Source organism: Urocitellus parryii, chromosome 1 (assembly GCF_045843805.1).
Source record: "Urocitellus parryii isolate mUroPar1 chromosome 1, mUroPar1.hap1, whole genome shotgun sequence".
In the NCBI taxonomy this organism is placed as follows: Eukaryota; Metazoa; Chordata; class Mammalia; order Rodentia; family Sciuridae; genus Urocitellus; species Urocitellus parryii.
The window spans coordinates 197,846,992-197,866,847 of NC_135531.1; the positions used below are offsets into that span (position 1 = coordinate 197,846,992).

Here is a 19,856-nt window from a genome sequence, read left to right on the forward strand (position 1 = left end):
CAACAAACATTGAAAAATAACTTTTCCAACTTTTTTTTAATATTGATTAAAGTTACATATCCACACAAAACAAGGTACCTATTTAAAAATATGTGATAAGTTCTCCAAAACGTTTTTTAATTTTTTTTATTTTCATAATAAATAACAGAAAAGTTCCCTAAAACCAAATTTCAAATAAAATATATTTATTGTTCACTAGATTGTTAAATTATGAAATAAAGAGTCACAGATCAGCTGTTAGGTATACTTAACTACTTGAAATTCTTCCTTCATTTTTACTTTAATTTGGCTCATTATCAGAAAATAAAAATTCCAAATTGACAATGAGGAAGCAACATCTCTGTCTTTATTCCATGGGTGATTTTTCACAATCATTAACAAGCCCTCTGGCCTGAGACCCAAGGGGAAAGACACAGCAGAGATAGTCTCAAACCCATAGCACATCAAACCCTGCTAGACAGAAAGTAGTCCTTTCTTCTGTTGAGTTTCCAAATTGCAGTGGTTCGTTGATTAATTATACATTCCAGGTTGTTTATGTCCACTTACAAAGGATCATACAGCTAGTCAATGAGTACCTCATGTATAAAGCACCACATTCAGGCTCTCCAATCTTTTCCTATGGACTATCCAGATTGCTATGAGTCACACAGACCATTTCAGACAAAAAATCAATATATTTGGCTACTGCATTCTCTTAAAGAAGTTTCCCTTTACAACTATTTTAAAATTCCGTTTATTTTGATTTTTTTTCCAGATGTTAAAGCCACATCTCAAGTTTAAAACAAACAAACAAACAAAAAATCCAGCTCCTTACAATTTCCTTTTTCATCATTAGTTCATTTTGTTTATGTTGTAAAACAGTTTGCAGTTCACAAACATAACATAAGAAACGCTCTTACAATAACCAAGCAAGGCAATGAGACCACAAAATAAGAGAGTAAACTAAGGAAAATAAAAGAGAAAATAAACATTGGGACAGAGCCATTGATCTGAATCTAACACTTTTGACATTCAAAGCTCAAAATCTTCTTTGTAGTTATTAAAACAATAAGTTGTCAATCCATATTTCCATTTTCCCAACAGAAAGTACAGATGTTCAGCGACAAAAAGGAGAATACACTTCTGTACCCTGCATTTATCACCTTGTATATTTTATCATGAACAACTACCAGTAAGGAACTGCAGCAGAGAGTCACCTATTTAATTATAAAGAACCATTTGTTTTTTAGTATGAGTGGGAGAGAAGACATCCTCTGCTGTGGCACTAGTATGGCTACTAGTAGGCTGAGTTAGTTCTCTTTCCTGTTCATTAACATGTTTTCTAATTCTTCTCTAAAGATTATTCTCTGAAAGTTCAGATGAGTAGTTTATTCCCAGTTAGTTTATTTATTCCTAATTACTTTAAAATTGGATACATTCTTTTTAATTAGTATGAGGCTCATTCCATGACACAAAAATTAAGACTAAGGTAGATATCACACCACTGAGAACAATGTCATGACATTCCATTTAGGAGAATTTAAATCTGGTTAGGTTAAGACATTCCATTTAGGAGAATTTAAATCTGGTTAGGTTATTACATTTAAGTAAGTTCATGAGAAATACATCATTCATTGTTCCAAAGATGAAGCAAAAGTACTTTTAAAAATAACTTATTTATGATGACATGCTTCTGGAATATAAATCCATTGAATAGTATGAAAAATTTAAAAAAATAAAATTTCAAAAAGGTCATTTACTTCCTTTTCACTTTATATGCATATTAGTTGTCTTCTTAAGAAAGCTAAATTTCATTTTGGTTGATTCCACTACTGGCTACAGAAGGATATTCTTTTGTTTTGTGATTATACTTTACACATTGTGAGTGACATTTTTTTTTCCTCTGTTCATAGTCAAGCATCTTTTTTGCTGATTAAAATAGCTTCATATTGCATGCTTTATGAAATCTCTAAATACATGTTTTATATCACAACTTTGTGTTTAAAAAAGAGTGATACGCTCTCCTTTCTAAAAGACCATCTGCTTTCAAACAACAATGGGTTTCATGAGTAATTCTAAGGAGAAACACAGTTATTATAGTTTAGCACATTTTTGGTGGAATAAAAGGTAACATTCAACTGCTATTTAAACACACTGAGCACTTTTCGTATAGTACCTAAAGGCCAAACATGTCATTACTGAAATAAGAGTTTCTATAACAAATTTCTCTGGTCCCAGTTTCCAAGGTTAAGTGGCAGTATACAACACTTAGAAAAGAACAGCCTACAAAAGATTATAATTTAAAATCATTCATAGTCATCAGAATTATTTTATGTAAATTTAATGCTGCCAATTTTCAAAATTCTCTTTTTTTAAACTTTTTAATTATAAGAGAATAATTATGGAAAAACTCTTCAAATACAAAATTTTTAATTTTGTTGAAAATATATGAATAATTTGTTGAAATACATATATATTTTGCTCTTGATATTCAGAGTTTTTAGAGAGTGCCTCTTTTGCAGAAACTTTAAATTCTTTATATTTGCTTTAACATTTCATCTGTTAGAATTATGTTAAAATTTAAGGCAGTTCTTTAGAAGTTAGATTTATTTTCTTCTTTGTTCTCTTACTTTTTAAATCCCTACTGATTTTAATTAATTTGAAATAGTATTGAAATTAAAGTAGTTGTTAAGTAGCTTTGGTTTCTTTGTTACAGTAATGAAACTATTTGGGGGAGGTAAAAGTTGAGAGAGAAGAACATCATAAATTAATATATATATGTTACATATATATAACATTTAAATGTTTTATATATATATATGTATATATAACATTTAAAGTATGCATGTGGATTAGTAGCATTAGAATTAAGACATTAAAATAAGAGAGGGGGTTGAGAGTGTGCCTCAGAGGTAGAATACTTATCTAAATATACATAAGGGCCTGGGTTCAATCCTTAGCACTAAAAAAAAAATAAATGAACAGATTGATTAATGTATTAATTAAATATAATAAGATAGAAAGTTAGGAGAGACTATAAACAAAGCCACAGACACTAAAGAAAAATAAACATTTCAATGGAGAACAATAAAATAGGACTCATGTTTGGCTATAGGACTATGAGAACAGTTAAGAAGGAAATGGCAAGTGATAAAAGAAAGAGTTAGCAAGTAAAAGAAAACTAAAAAGGAAAGAGTTGGACAGAAGGAGATATGCCACTAAAGCAACGTCATGCAGAAGGCACTGGCAAAGGATGACACAAAGCTAAATCTCTACTGGGCCCTTCACATCTAATTTCAGGTCATACGACCATTGGCCTTTTATATTCATATCCTTGGAATGCATATTTTAGTCTGGAGAGAGAGAGAGAGAGAGAGAGAGAGAGAGAGAGAGAGAGAGAGAGAGAGAGTGTTTCTCTTCACAGCTTGAATGTTGGCATGACATCATGATGGGGGTTTAACCTTGATTGACAGAAGTCTCCCTGAAAAGCTATTGCTAAACCCCAACAGTTCCTGATCAATGTTTTTCCCATTGCATCTCTCCATCTATGTAATAATGAACAAAGGAGAATATTGATTGCAATGGACACCAAGAAAAGCTTATTATTATATCAAGATAAATGCTCCATATTTTGTATAATAAAACTTCTCTGCAAATCTCAAATTAAATAAAACTTTTCTGCTATTGGATTTGATCAAAATTATTTAGATAGATAGAAAGGCTCTGGTGGTAGTCAAACACTGTCTCTCAAAGTGTAAACTTTACCAAATGTATCTACCCATTGAAAAGTCCAACATGATACTTTGAAATCACAGATAAACTAGTTTTACGCCATGTAATACATGAGGTACTGAAAATATGTGGTAATAAGTTTAAGCAATAATCACTTTTCCCAGAAAATAGCTAACACTCTTTTATACACCTTTCTTGCAACTCCAAATATATTTTAATGATGTACATAATTTATATTTTACAGTTTCACAGCACAAGCAAAATGAAGCCCTTTGGCCAAAGATAAAATAATAGTTTTTAAAATAGTCCTCAGGAAATATTAAGTAAAAAATTCAGTCATGTTGCTTTCAATATGCAAGGAACATTCCAGTTGAGGGTAGGTACACACCAATGAATTGAGAAGTATTATTTTTTTAATCAGAGTCTGGAATTATTCTCTTTAAGCTCCATCAGTATTTCTATCACGGATTTGCTTATTACCGAAAATAGTAGAGTTGTAAAAGTATTGCTGTGTGCAACAACCTGACAATGAGACCTCGGGTAAAATGTAAATTAGCATTTATAGATTTTCCAAAAGATTAATATAGTTACTTTTTAGGTTATTGAAAAAGTAAAAGAAAAATGGTCTACAGTGCTTTCTTGAATTTTGTTTGTAAGTTAAAAATAGCCTGAAAGAATATTTGAGAATCATAGCATAATCTAATTTTTTTTAAAACAGATGTTCACCTTTTGTTTTAGGATGTTTTCTGGAAGTTTAGCAAGGTGAGAACCATTTATATTCATATATTTTTTACCTACTGATCATTTCATTCTTTATGCTATCACAGAAAAAAAACCCATGCATATATCAAGTAAACACATCATTTTTCTTTTACAGAAATATTTGTCCTGAGTGTATGTGTGTGTGTATGTGTGTGTGTGTGTATGTGTATGTTTTGTGTATGTGTACATGCACACCAGCCCTTGAGGAAATAGAGAAGAATTTGCCTAAGATAGTTTAGATATGGACTATTAATTTTTTAAATTTTAAATTTAGTAATTAGTGTAAATTATTATTTGAGTACACTTATGTTTTTATTGTTCTTGCTGTTGTGATGGTTTTATAAATAGTCACAGTTCTGGTATTTATTAACCACATGTCCTTAAACCAATTGCTTTAACTCACTGAACTATAGGTTTTTTAAAATTTTTGTTCATTTCTTTTCATTTGGACTTTACATAGGTTGGACTATTTCAATTCATCACATCTGCAAGTGCTCGATTAATCATCCTATTACTGGAGAATGAAAGGTTGGAACAAAAAAGTCCATCTTAGAAGCAAAATTTAACATGGACCCGGAAGTCTGAATCCTCATTGTGATGGGTATGGCTCATGTTGGGTTGGGCAGGTCCAATATATTCATGATTTAAATAGTTCCCCCTGCAATAGTTTAAATTGTAAACAGAAGTCAATCTCAGTCATTTAAGAGTGTATCTTACATTGCTATTCCAATTGCTCAGATTGTTTGAAGATAGAATTAATTTGTATTTAATTTATTAAATAAATAGGTTTCATTTTTTGATCATTAAGAATCTCTCATACGATGTCACATTGCCAAGCCAAAAAAAAAAAAAAGTTTTAAACAAAATCTTCCACCACATTTATATTTATCCATGGAAGAAATACTTCAGGATTGTCAGAAAAATACTTGAGTGGCCATGTGAACACACTCATGTGATTCCAATCAGAGTGCAGCAATTCAATATTCATACCTGCAAGACTCCACTTACCTCCAAGGTCAAGTGTCTCTACACACACATCCATCACTATGGTGAGAAAGGTATCATTAATATCTTGTCAAATTTATAAACTGCCTTCTGGGTTTAGCACATTTGAATATATTTAACCCACTTTGTCTCCATTTGTTCAGGCTTGTTGTAACTAGGATTGGTGTATATTTCCTTCTTTTCATTCTTTTTTTAACCTTCAATTCCAATTTGAACATTTATTCTTTTAAAATATTTTTTCAGTTGTACATGGGCACAATATGTTTATTTTGTTTACTTATCTTTATGTGGTGCTGAGGATCGAATCCAGTGCTCTGTCACTGAGCCACAATCCCATCCCTGAACATTCATTCTTTTCCCCTCTCCTTTGGATGGTATGTGAAAAGGTTGCAGTGAGAATGCAAATTTAAAGTCATCAATACTCCATTTGGCTGAAATGTTGACAGTTATCAAATATAACAGATGTGGTTATATTAGAAGTTCCTCAACTTGCAAACATTTTCTCCTGTATTTTGCAGTGTCAAAGACCATTCAAATAATTTCTCTCACAATCACCAAAGCATAGCACCTTACAAAATAACCACCTACCTTAGAGGAAGTTTTTGTTTGCGTTTAAATGATCAGATATCCTTTGCATATACTTTCCCTTTTGAATGCTACATTCAGTTATTCCATTGTTGAAAAAATTCAATGAACATACAAAAACTTGTTGACCATAGTAAAAAATAAGACTGCATAGAGTAGTTCTAAGTGGTAGATTGCCCCTGCCTCAAAGAATATTTTTTTTATTATTTATGTAAAGAAAGCAATTCACTAAACAATTGTATAAATGTCTTATATTGGATATCCTTCAATTAATTAATTCTGTAAAGAAGATATCTAATCAAATAGACTGTCAATAAAAGTTGCACTTTGAAAATAATCACATTCGGGCTGGGGATGTGGCTCAAGCGGTAGCTCACTCGCCTGGAATTTGAGCAGCCCGGGTTCGATCCTCAGCACCACATACAAAGATGTTGTGTCCGCCGAAAACTAAAAAAATAGGTATTAAAAATTCCCTCTCTCTCTCTCTCTCTCTCTCTCTCTCTCTCTCCCTCCCTCCCTCCCTCCCTCTCCCTCCCTAAATAAAGGAAAAAAATATTTATGTAGATATATACCTTCAGAGAGTTCTTTGAAATGGATGATACTATATTCAAGGGCTCTGCATCACATCTTAAATTGCCTATGTATCCACCTTTTAAATCTCAGACAGGTACAGGTAAAAAACTCCATGGGCTACTTTCTGTATGCTGAACAAAGTATGCCCATACAGAGAGTGGGAAAGGACCATAACCTTAATGATCCTTTTCATGACTTGAGGGCCTTAAACTATTTGTTACTTAAAACAACTGATGGTTATTTCATGTTTCAACCCCCCTCAAAAAAAGTCAATACTAGATTTTGTGCATAAACTCAAGAGACACAAAGTTAAAAATCAACAAAATAACTAATACTTTGTTAATCTTTTCAAATTTTAATTCTATGTACTCCCAAAATTCACATGTTGAAATCCTAACCCCTAGTATCTCCAAACATGACTATATTTGAAGATTGGCACTTCAAAGACAAAATTAATGCCAAATAAGGTCACACGGGTGAGCCTCATTCAATATCAATGGTGTTCTTATAAGAAGAGGAGATGAGGGCATAGACACACTTGAGAACATGGCCATGTTAAGACACTGGATAAAGACAGTCATCTATAAACCAAAGGGAAAGGGCTCAGAAAAAAAACAATCACACCAACACCTTAATCTTTGACTTCCAGCCTTCAGAACTGTGAGGAAACAAATCTTTGCTGTTTAAGCCATCTAGTCTCTGTTATTTTTATTATGAAAGCCCTAGTAGACTAAAATGTTTTTTGTTGGAATTCTACGAATGACTTTTAATGTTATCTATGAACACTGCCTAGTTGCGGCCACCATTAGCTCCTATAATGAATTCATGCACATTAGAAAATATTTATATTCATTTTGGGGAAGATATATATATATATATATATATATATATATATATGATATAGATATATAGATAGATATAGATATACAGATATAAAGATATATAGGTGTGTGTAAAATCTGTGACTGTAATATCACTCTCCAAATTATACTACATTATCTGGCAAAAGGAGATTGCCTGGGTGCTCTTAATGTAATCAGATGAGGTCTCTGATACCAGAAGAGGAAATCAAGGCTCTGAAACAGGAAGCACGAGGGAATTTTGGCCACCACTGCTGGTCTGAACATGAAGAAGGGTCAAATGTCAACGAATGTGGTGGTCCTTAACTGCTAAGAGTGACTGCAGCTGAAAGCCAGCTACTAATTGTGGCTTCAGCCCTACCACCACAAGTAAGCTGAATTCATACACTAACCAAAGATGAGCTTGAAAGTGGGAAGATGAGCTTGAAAGTGGATTCTTTTTCAGACCTCCAGGTGAGAACCCAGACAAACACCTTGATCTCAGTATTGTCAGGTTTTATACAGAAAATCCATTTGATCTTGCCTGGACTTCTGTACTACAGAACTATGAGATAATAAATGGAAGTTAGTTTAACAGGCTGAATTTGTGGTACTTTGTTACATAGCATTAGAAGACTAGTTTAAAAATATCTTCAGAATCTACACAGTTACAATCAACACTTTTAAAATTTAGGTATGTGTGTGTGGTTTTTATTTGTTTGTGTGTATCAGTACAGCTAAGAGGCTAAGAGAATATTATTTTTTCCAGGTTCAATGTGTTAATATACACACAAAGTTCACACACACACACACACACACACACACATAAACTCTAACCCATATGCCTTATGCAACTGCACATCATAAACATCCTTTCTGATTTGGAAAATAAATAATTAAAATTCTCTCTTCAACTGCTATTAGATCTGTCTTGTATGTTTAACATATTTATCTTTTATTCCCAACATCTACCAGAGTACTTGTTATACAGTGATCACTCAATTAAAATCTGTTGTATTCAAAATAAATAGCCACACATGCACATATCTAGACAGAGTATGTCCATGAAGCTTTATGTTTAAGGGAAAGCATGATCATGCTGACTTGAAGGCAATGTAATATGGGCATATATGAGTCTTGCCTCCACTAAAATTCAAGATTTTCAGGCTGTTTTACCTTATCTGAGAAGCCATATAATATGGAAGAGTGTTAATTATAATTCTGTTACTAATCAAATTTATCCAGCAAATAACATCTCTCATGCTTTATATTTTTCATCTATAAGAGAGGACTATGAACACCATTAGCTCCTATGACAACTTCATCACATTAGAAAATATTTTTATACATTTTTGGCATTATATATATATATATATATATATATATATATATATATTTATGTATGTATAGATATAGATATAGATATATAGATATAGATGTAGATTTATAGATAGATAGATACATAGATAGACCCAAGATATCTGTGATATTTATGCCCTGAAAATTGAACCTGATACTACACTCAGGATTGTTCTCTGGATTAAAGGAGGTAAACTACGCAAGACTCAAAGCACAGCATCAGATCATATTAATCATCCACTTTGTGTTAATAGTAGTTATCATCACTGTATTGTAAATACCATTTTTTTTACATTTAACCAAGGCCGAAATAACATATAATATCCTAGCATTCATTTAATGTACTTGGGAGGCCATGGGATAAATGGTCTTGTTTTAATGTACTCAGAAAGACTACCTATAACCCTCATTTGGACATAGTAGTCCCTCAATAAAGAGCAGCTGATTAGTTTCTAGATTTCTTCAAGAAAATGTAGCCATATATTTTGAAAAATTTAGTTTGGTGACAAAATTTTCCTCACTATTTATGTGAAAATGCATAACCTGTCATTTATTTCAAACACTGAATTTTCTAATATGTGCTTATTTGGAAGAAAAATAGAATAGAATTCCCCTAAGTCCCATGAAGATAAAGATGCTTTTGCTGTTACTGTCAAATTACATGTTACTTTACTGCCCAGTCCCATGTTAAATTTAGAATAAATTTATAATGATCTAACATAGATTATAATAACATAACATAGAATATTACTTATGCATGCTATGACTAATATAAATTGGTTGTATTTCTAAAAAAAAAAAAGTTGAAATGCAACCAATATTCTACCAAATGGTACTTTGGTCAAGCATCTGAGTTTAGGATTGGTGTTATAATTAAATATCAAAGAAGGCCTCCAACTGCATCTCTAAAACTGTGCCCTAAATCACCCAGGGGAGAATCAGGAAAACCTACATTTTAAGACTTTGGAACATCACATTATACATCAATTTTTGAAAAAACTAATTGTAGTATATTACTACTGATTTTTCACTGAGAGAGATTTCATTTGCATAAGCATAATACTACATAGTTAAATTAGATATTCTTGGAGGTTTAATCATAACAGAAATGATTCCTTTAGTCCATAGGATAGGAAACTGATTGGATCTCATTTCACACCTCTTTAAGTGTAATTCCTATAATCCTTATAATATTAGTATTGTAGTATTTAATAAAATTTACTTTATATCTTTAAGGAAAATAGGAAATTATTAATTGCTGAATTTTTTTGTATGCTGTTATAAATTGAGATTTAATGAATATGTACTAGGGTGCTATATTTGAATATTGGACTATCCTAAGAAAATACTACACACGAATGGCTTAAACAGAGAAATTATTTTCATGGTCTTTTCTCTGTGCACAAGCTTTCTTGGTAACCCTTAGTACAACTAAATTTCCTCTTACAAGGATAAAAGTCAAACTAGAGTAGGACCCACTCTTGACAACTACATTTTAACTTAATTACCTCTTTAAATGTCTTTATCTCCAAACACAATTACATTTTGAGGTGCCTGGGGTTAGAGTTCTATCTTACACAGGAATTTTGCAGGGATGCAACTCAGTCATTAATGTATGCTACAGTAGCAAGTAAAGAAAGAGAAGTTCTGGGTTGCTATACTAGCCTTGTTACCTATAAGCTCTTAGTACCTCAGATTCCCCTGCCTCCCCAAGTCCACTATGCCTAACCAATCTTTCTCAAAAGAGAATAGAAGGATCAAGTGACATTTAATGATTATAATATAAAAATAATTCCAACAGAAACTATAGAAGTATAAATTATTACAATAATTTGTTTATAAAACAGTGCATGAGCCTTATGAATGCAGGCTGACTTCTAAGATGAGTATATTAATAATTATTTGTCCTGATGTCAATTCAGTCTGAGGTGGTAGAATGTATTTGTTTCTTCTCTGCTGCTGAACACTTTGGAAGATGTGTCTGTTGAAGGATTCTCCCCTCTTATATCTGACTCTTGAAGACTGCCCAGTGAATAATCTTTGTAGACACTCAGATTTATTTCTTCAGAAGAAAGAAAGAAAGGATAGAAGGAAAGACTGAAAGAAGAAAGAGGAGAGAGGGATTCAAAGAGGTAGGGAGGAAGACAGGAAGAAGGAGAGAGGGGGAGGGAGGTGAGATAAAGAGAGAAAGAAGTTGAATGGAAGTTATAATCTACATTTACTGAGTTGATACACTCCCAGAGCTAAGTCCTAAGTTTGTCCATTTTCACAGAATTTTTTTCTCCTCTGTGAGCACTGTCTACCATCTCCCAAATCAAGAAAGCTAATGTTATATTTAGAAAAAAATAAAATAAAAATTAAAAAATACATAAAAATCAACCCCAAGTCCATGCCACTGCTCCAATCTGAATAGCTACAAGATAGCAATTGGAAGAATGATGATACTCTTTGTCCTGCTGCCTATTCCATAGACACAGATTAGAGTTTTATATCCTACTTTCAGGGTGAGATGGTGAAAGACATGGGGAAAGGCAGAGAGAGAGAGAGAGAGAGAGAGAGAGAGAGAGAGAGAGAGAGAGAGAGAGAGAGAGAGAGAGAATATTAAACTGCCATTAAAAATAAGTTCTTAGAATACAACATCCTTTAGTGCTTCATTTAGCAAAATATGTCACTTTAGAAGCCCTTCTGAGTGAAAGTCAAATGTAAATTTTATACAGTGACTATAAAGAATAAAACATCCTCTGGGAAGAAATGTGCTCACCCATGAAAGATAAGAAGCCTCATCCCCAACCCCAAGTGCTAGATTAGCTGAGGATAAATGATGGATTGGATGGTTCCTGGGAAGCCTCCCAGCTCAACCTTCTGCTTGGCCCCTGCAGAGCCCTGCAAGAGCACTTGTTTACAGTACATCATCCCTTAAGCCAGGGAGATTTGCACCAGCGATGTCTCTGGAATTCATCTACTTCATTTTACCCCCTTTATTTTACATCATTTCAGAGTTTTTGTTCCCTATTGTTTTCAGTCCTGCCTGAGGGACATGGATCTTTCTATATTCTGTGACCTGTGATCTTGGATTAGAAGACCAGGGAGCACTGACTTCTTGGGTGAAATGGCAAGGCTTTTTGTCATTGCTGAATTGCTCTGTCTGTGCCAGTCACAGGGCATTCAGTTCTATCACCTATGCCTCCAATTAACCTTTCTTGACTTTCAGACACCAACTGGAACAGGTTGTGGGGCAGAATGAGGAGAAATGTCACCCCCTTATTCATGCCTACTGTGCTGGGGAAATGAGCCAACATTAGACAGGCCCTTTTAATTTACAATTATTTCCCCACCTTCCTATGCACCCCTCATATCAACTCTTTAGTGATTTTTTTATTAATAAAGAAGGGTCAATGCTTTTGGTCTCCCTACTGCTAAGGACAGAAGCCTCAGAATAAAATGAACAAAACAAAGGAATCGGAAGAGACATAAACTGTCCTCATGGGTCTCATATGCTTGCTCTTTAATCTGTAAGATTACTTCAGCTTCTCTACCTAACAAAAATCTTGGCCCTCACATAGTACCTCATTGCAAAGTGACCTCTAAATCACCATTACTTAAAAGCAAGGACCATACTTCTTTCCATTTTATTGTTCCTATAGTCTACTTTCAGTGCCTTGTTCTACTTTATATTTTTAAAGGGCAGAATCTGTTTGCTAATAACCTCCCACCTGAATTCCATTTTATTTTTCTGACCTGTGTCAAAGAAAGAAAATTTAGAAGGGAATTATAAAAGGATTACTACCTTATACCCTAGGGGAAAGGTCAGTATATGAATATAAGAAGTTCATTAAGATCTGACTATCTAAATAAAGTGTGAAATAACACAACAATGGAAACATAATAGAAGTAGTGGTCAATTCATGCAGAGTCACATCTAACCTAATGACATGATCCATTTTCATTTTTCATAAACGCTTCTATTCCCATGACCCAGGAGACTTGTTATTTTTACCACATTGTTCAATTAAACCTGATCATTCCCAAAGTCAGTGTGAAGCAACCCTGTTGGGATAGCCTTCCCTGATTTTCAAATGACACTATATTTTTTAAATTAGGTGGCCTGAAGGGTCTTCTCAGAAACTGAACCTTTCTTTATGGGAATATTTCAAAATAGGAGGGCAATTTCAAAGAAATGCAAACTCTGCTTTCATGAATAACAGCAACTTGGATACAGAAGAATCATAAACTCAATTTTTTCATTTTTTTTTAAATGAGATGATAACATCTACACTTCAGGGCTGTAGCATCAATTAATAATATTTTTTCAGTAATGTATTTTTTATTCCAATGTTCTGTAACTTTAGACAATCTGCTAACATCATGTTTTTGGAAGAGATACTAAAAAAAGTTTCTGCTCCGAAATGCTCTCTACAACAAAAATGTCCTAACATACAAATATAATATAACTAATTGTTAAACACTGTGTACAATATAAATCAGGGTTTGTAAAATATTATTCCCAGACATATTCTTAGGCAGAAAAAATTGATTTTTAGATTGGTTTTAAGTAAACAAATGAGAAAGCCTATACAAAGAGGAGATAGTTGAATGCTTTGTAGAAGACTCTCCAGATAAAATGCTTCATCATAGCTATGGACATCTGGAAAACAGACGGAGTGTGGGATGGAGAAGGGATTTTACTATGGAGCAGGTCTACTCTAAGCACTCACCATGAGGCAGATACTATCATCTCCATTGCACAGAGTAATGGAGGCATCGAATGGATAAGTTAGTTGCTCAAGAACAATGGTAATCTTGGAGTGTATGGGAATGTTAAGGTGAAACCTATTCTTTGTACAATTAACTATGTTAATTTTTAAAAAAAGTATTCATGGAGGAACTGAGATTTGGAATCAAGCAGTTGGAATTCAGAATCCCTTATCATGCACAGTGCATACCACCTGTCTTGCAAAAGGTGGAGAGATGGTGGAAAGAAGGAGAGAGATTGGTGAAGGGACACTATGGCATATACTGCCCAGTGCCTTTGCCTATGTTGTTATCTTTTCTCCAATTGTTCTTTATTGGTGGCCTCATTTAGGATATCCATTGCCTCATGTGCCACATGGTCAGTTTTGATAACGAAGATCTGAGCATAAATAAACTGGATTTAATTATTGTGAAAAACCTGTATTGTGTCAACTTCCCTGACAAACAGAGAGGCTCAGCTGGCACCTGCTTTTTCTTTTTCTCTTTCCCTTCTTTCTTCCTGAAGTGGAATTATCTACTAGGGAAGGTTGACTAGCCAGCCTGGAATGGATGCTGCATGATAACTACATACAAAGGAAGGCAGAACAGAAATCAGAAGAAAACTGGTGTTATTCTGGATCCATGTCAATTCTGCATTGGCCACTTATGTAACTTTCTGTCTGAGAAAAGCAAACCCCCATTTAGTCAAGCTATTAAAAATACAGTCATATCTAATCTTAAACAATAAAGACTGCGAAAATAGAAGGAAAAAAAAACTGATTTCAAAAAACCATATTGCCTCAGTCTGATACCATGAGTGGTGGGTGCAGGTACAGCTCTAGGTAACACACACTTCACTGTGTGGGGTTGTGTTGTTCCAGGCAGCATAAGTACCTGGGCACAGATCTTTCTCCACAAGTATTAGCAGATATGATTTAGATTTGACACTTCAACAGGGATTTTGAAAACTGTAGTCTGCTGATCATATTCGACCTGTGGCCCACTTTTATAAAGACTATGCGCTATGAGATTTTTTTTTCTATTTTTAAAGCATTTTTATAAATCAATATACAATATACAATCTAGACCCTTTATAAATCAATATACAATATGCAATATAGACCCTCTGTACCTGGAAAACCTAAACATTTACTATCTGTTCTTTTACAGAAATTTTGCTGAACTTTGAAGAAGGATAAAACAACATAAGTTCAATGCAAAAATTCTAACAGCTATCCAGGTTGCAAATGTTACACCCCCCCCCATTTCCTCTTCAAGTCCATTTTTAATTCTCCTATGTTAGCCATGAGTCATTTTGTACAAAACATGATCTGTAACTGAAGAATTCTCTAAATGGTTCTTTGAAAGGTGATAGTGCAAGATAATAGGGAAAAAGGACAAACAGCATAGTTAATACCATCCTGACTTAAAAACGAAATATTATACTTATTAAAGTATAATAAGATGAGATTCACAGGAAATATCTACATCTGCTGAAACTGAGAGGAAGCGTCATTAAGCATTCCAAAGAATAATCCTGTAAAGAATTAAATTTTGAATACCTCAGAATAAAAGTGCCTTTCTAGAAGGACTTCTTTGCCATAGATGGCAACCAGCTTTTACTTCACACATAACCATTTCCAGTACTTACTGTCCTTCTGGCTGTACACAACACCAACCAACAACCGTGGGTTGAAAGCAATGAATAGAAATATGGGAATTTTCCTGATTTTCTATTCTCATTGTCTCATAAAACCTAAAGACAGTGCTGACCATTGTTTAGACGACTGAAAAAATATTTCAAAGAATGAACAGCAATAAAAACTTTCATTTTAATGGCCACAAATAAGTTCTCCTACTTAATAATAAGGTTACAAATTACTAAAATTTTCCAATTTCATATTTCAGATAATTCACCCCTACGTGCAATTAGCTTAGTGGCAGATCAACCTCAGAAAAGAAAATTCTGAGTATATTGCTGTGAGTGAAAGAGATCTACCTCAGGGATCCTAGAAAACACTCCTAAAGCCACATAGAGAGGAGGAAAATACTCAGTTCCTTTAATGTATAGGGTTTCTTGTCTTTCTGCATGTATGTTTTCTTCTAACGCTTCACAGTCATCAGTGTTTCACAAATAAAGCTTTTCCTCTTCTCCAACAATGTCCATTTATTTCCTCTTAGAATGTTGTCTCTTCAGAGCTTTTACTGTGTCATAATAAATTCTAGGCTGGATTGGTCTTTCCTTTCATTTTAAAGGCTAAGTACAATTCGTGAAAATAAATACATTTCATCAGCTGGTTTCCTCTAATACTTTGTAGATACAACATCCTTTATCTTCAAATCAAAGATGATAATATACTTTTGTTCATATAAAATTACCCTTCATAACAATCATTCTTCAAAGTTTCCCATTTTTAGTACTTTCACATCAAATGTATACATTTATGCAATTATAAAATTATGCAATTATTTTGTACAGCTCAGTGATAAGTGCATATGAATATCATAAAGTAACACATTACAAAGCTCTGTGATTAGAGATAATGGTAATTGTCAACATCTGGATTGAAGAATTTGAATTTGAAAAGTCTGATATTTTTCATACAGCTTTTCTTTCTATGCTTGTCCATATTTCAGTTAATACTGACTGAAATCATTTATCTGGAAGAAGTTAATTCACTATAAATCTAAACTGCTATACAGTTTGGAGTAGAATAATAGCTATTTCTCTATCTTTGTTTGGTGACTGCATTGAGTACATAGTTTCTTATGCCTTCTCTAGATCACAAAACCTCTCCTGCCTGATTCTCCTACGGTCCACCTGTTTAGCACAAAGGCAACATTACTGTCCTCTATCTTTTTTCCACATGCGTGAAGGGGATTCGCCTACATATATTATTATGCTGCCGTTTCTCTATCCTTTTGCTAAGTGCCAGTCAGAGGTGCAAAGCATTCCCCTTCAACCTGACCTTCTCACAAACAGATTTCACAAATGTATCTCATGCCTCTGTTCTTTTTCCCAATCACAGAATTGATAGGATTATCTGGGAAGAGGGCAAAGCTACACTATACTTTTGCAGTATTTGAAGTTACTCTGAGTGTACGGTGACATCTCCTCCTTGGAGCTAATGAAGAGAGAATTCTTAGATGCCACTTGAATAAGGAGGAGCTAAGGCTTAAAAAGGGTTATTCTGCTGAATATGGTCCCATTACTTATATAATTCATGGCCATATTCCTGATTATTTTTGTCTTCTCACATTTCTTTACCACCTACACCCATAAACACAATATTGGAAATCTCCATTTTTCACACACTATTAAGATATAATGTATATTCCATAAAATATACCTGCTTAAGATATATATATATATATATATTCATGTTTTTGAATAAAGTAAGAGTTGTGCAAAAATCACTACAACCTAATTTTAGAGATTTTTCTTCCTCCCTCCAAAACCTCATATTTATTAATTCATTCCCCATTCCTTTTCTAACCACTGCTCCACATTCTGTTCTACAAATTTGCCTACATGGGATCTTTCATCTGAATGAAATCATAAAATATGCTCTGTCTCTCTCTTTATTTTTTTACTAACCCCTTTTCTTAGAATAATGTTTTTATGTTTCATTCATAGCATCTAGGAGTCATTCATTACTTTATATCCAAATAACATTCATTATGAATTTATAAAATTTGTTTTATCTATTAGGATTTTTCTAATAATTTTTAATTTTATTATTTTTTTTCCTCTTATTATGTCCAGAATCAGATCTGTGGTATAAGGAGCCTAGGGAAGGTTTCCAGAATTAAGCTGGAGAAATTGGTAAAAAAAAAAAAAAAAACTATAAATGTTGTAAATAACTACAACTTATCCTATGGAAGAAGTAATTGGCTCAAGGTAAAGAGAAGCAATTAATATAATTATTTAAATACTTAAGTGTTTAAAAACTTTAAAGAAAAAATTTAAAATTTAAAGAAAATTAACAAACATTGCCTGTTTCCTTATGGCAAGGTGTTTATCAAATATCTTGTCTGTAAAACTTCTATACAAGTAGATAAAAATGAAAAATAGAGCCAATAATTGTTTTCTCTACAAAATCAAGCAATAATGATGATGGGTTTTCCTCTTCACTTTGACCTCACAGAACTATGTAGTTACTTTGGGGGATGATAATGAGATGTATGCATATCTGGTCATAGGAGGAACACAAACTGATAGTGGAATTGTTAGAAATAGCCATATGAAAATTTAGAGAATTATTCATATTCCAAAGAATAGGTAAACATTAAAGAACTGTGACATATTTATCTATGGTTATATTATGCATTTATAATTTTGTCGTAGTGTTATTTCCAATGTGGGCAAAACCCTAAGTAGTCTCCAGGTTATGGTGGTACAAGTCCAGTTAGGATGTACATATACCAAATGTTTCTGGATCCCATATGGGAGCAAAAGTCATCACAGTAAGAATGGATAAAATTTCTGTTTTCATGTAAAAAAGAAAACAGACTCGAAAGTTGTGTTGTACTTTTATATACTGATAGAAATATCGTGAGAGTTAAAGTTTGATTTCCTTAACATTCCTTCTTCATTTCTCTCTGTCTAAAGATATGTGAAATGAATGATTGGAGAAGGTCCATTTTATTCCTATGTTTTAAAGGTCTTTCTTTCAAGTAAAAAATTTCTTTATTTCTTTTTTTTTGTGTGTGTGTTAACATAACCACATTGTAGCAATTAACCTGGTGTTTTCATAAAATAATTCTTATCAGAAAACTGCATTTTATGCTCTTCCTCACATACTCATTTTAAAGAACATAAACAAAAACTTCCAAGTTTCTTAGGTTGTTTGGAAACAACAAAAAAAGAATCAACTAGAACAGCAGTCATCCGTGAAAACAACTGACATTTAGTTTCACAGGGAAGGTAAACCCGAACATGGCACAGGAACCTTTCTACTCACAGGTATCTAAAGACTCGTCTGAATCATCAGGGCAGTCGGGGTCCCCATCACACAGCCAGCTCTGGGAGACACAAGTCACGTGATCGTGGCAAAGAAACTCACCAGGATCACAGGACTGCTGATCTGAAAATGAAAAATGTTTCAAAATAAAATATGAATGATCTGAACATGAACACAAGAGCAGTACAAAGATGAAATGTGAGAAAGCAATACTTAAAAGGTACATGAGTATGATCCACATTTTCTATTCGGCAGCAAAGCAAAATCAATTATTTTTCTTAGTTTTCACTGCTCAGCTTAAGCACACTATTTTGAAAGACTTGACTTCATTCTAGGTTCACACAATCTGTTCTGAAAATAGTTAAGAATTCTGTTTGTGTTTATGACTATAGGCTTTATCATATCAAATATGCCATATAGATGTTCCAGCCAGTGAGTTTTGAAGAACATGTTGAAATAAAGCAGAAGCTTTTGAGCAGAGAAATTTTAGTTTTTTTTCTCTGCTCCCAGAAAAATAAAAATCAGTAACGAGTTAAATATTGTAATTAAACTTCATCTCTAAATATTTAGTTCTTAACTATCCATCTTAATATAGGGGCTTCATGTGTCTACACGAATTGGACATCCTACATTACAGAATTTTCTTCATTTTTTTCCCTTAACTTCTAAGGGGGAAGCATTTGCCCAAGACACCCCAAATGACGATAAATTTCCATAAAACTTTTCCTTTTTCCTAACTTCCCTTTTCTACTGCTAATTGTTTCTGAAATACCTGTCATTTTTTTCCTCCCGGTGTTAATGAAATATTCGGGATTTGCAGCTTTTCCTTAAGTCCTAGTAAATTCATTAGATGTCTGTTTTTCACCATATATTTATTCATATGTTGTAAGTCCATTAGAAAACATAACTCTTTTACTATTTTAATATGAATGAATGAATGCCTCTGAATGTGAAAATATGTTACAAGTGCCTTGACCTTTTGATTTCACTTGCAATTTTTTATATATGTATGATATATAGCTCAATACAAATATAAGATAAAAAATCATCATTAAATAGTTCTATGTGAGCCTATCAATAAGTAGCAAAGAAACATTTTAAGTGACAAAACGCTGGGCATACTAGAGGGTGGCTGAGACAGGGGGATTGCAAGTTCAAGGCCAGCCTGAACAACTTTGTGAGATCACCCGAAAATTAAAAATTGAATGGTCCAGAGAAGTAGGCCAGTTGTAAATCCCCATAGGTTCAATCCCCAAGACCACTAAATAATTTTTTTTAATTCTAAGTGATTAGAAAGATTAGGCCATGGCTTAATTGACATTTTCTC

At 33.2% G+C, this 19,856-nt stretch overlaps 1 protein-coding gene across 1 annotated transcript in view; it reads right to left on the reverse strand.

The window, feature by feature from the left end:
• Positions 1 to 19,308, reverse strand: part of Lrp1b (LDL receptor related protein 1B) — a 1,492,917-nt gene extending 1,473,609 nt beyond the window's left edge. The window contains exons 1-2 of the mRNA XM_077794359.1: positions 19,302 to 19,308; positions 18,530 to 18,652 (exon numbers count right to left, since the gene is read on the reverse strand). Coding sequence (XP_077650485.1) covers positions 18,530 to 18,652; positions 19,302 to 19,308 — 130 coding nt within the window. The remainder of the gene's footprint in view (positions 1 to 18,529; positions 18,653 to 19,301) is intronic.
• Positions 19,309 to 19,856: the final 548 nt, after the last annotated feature.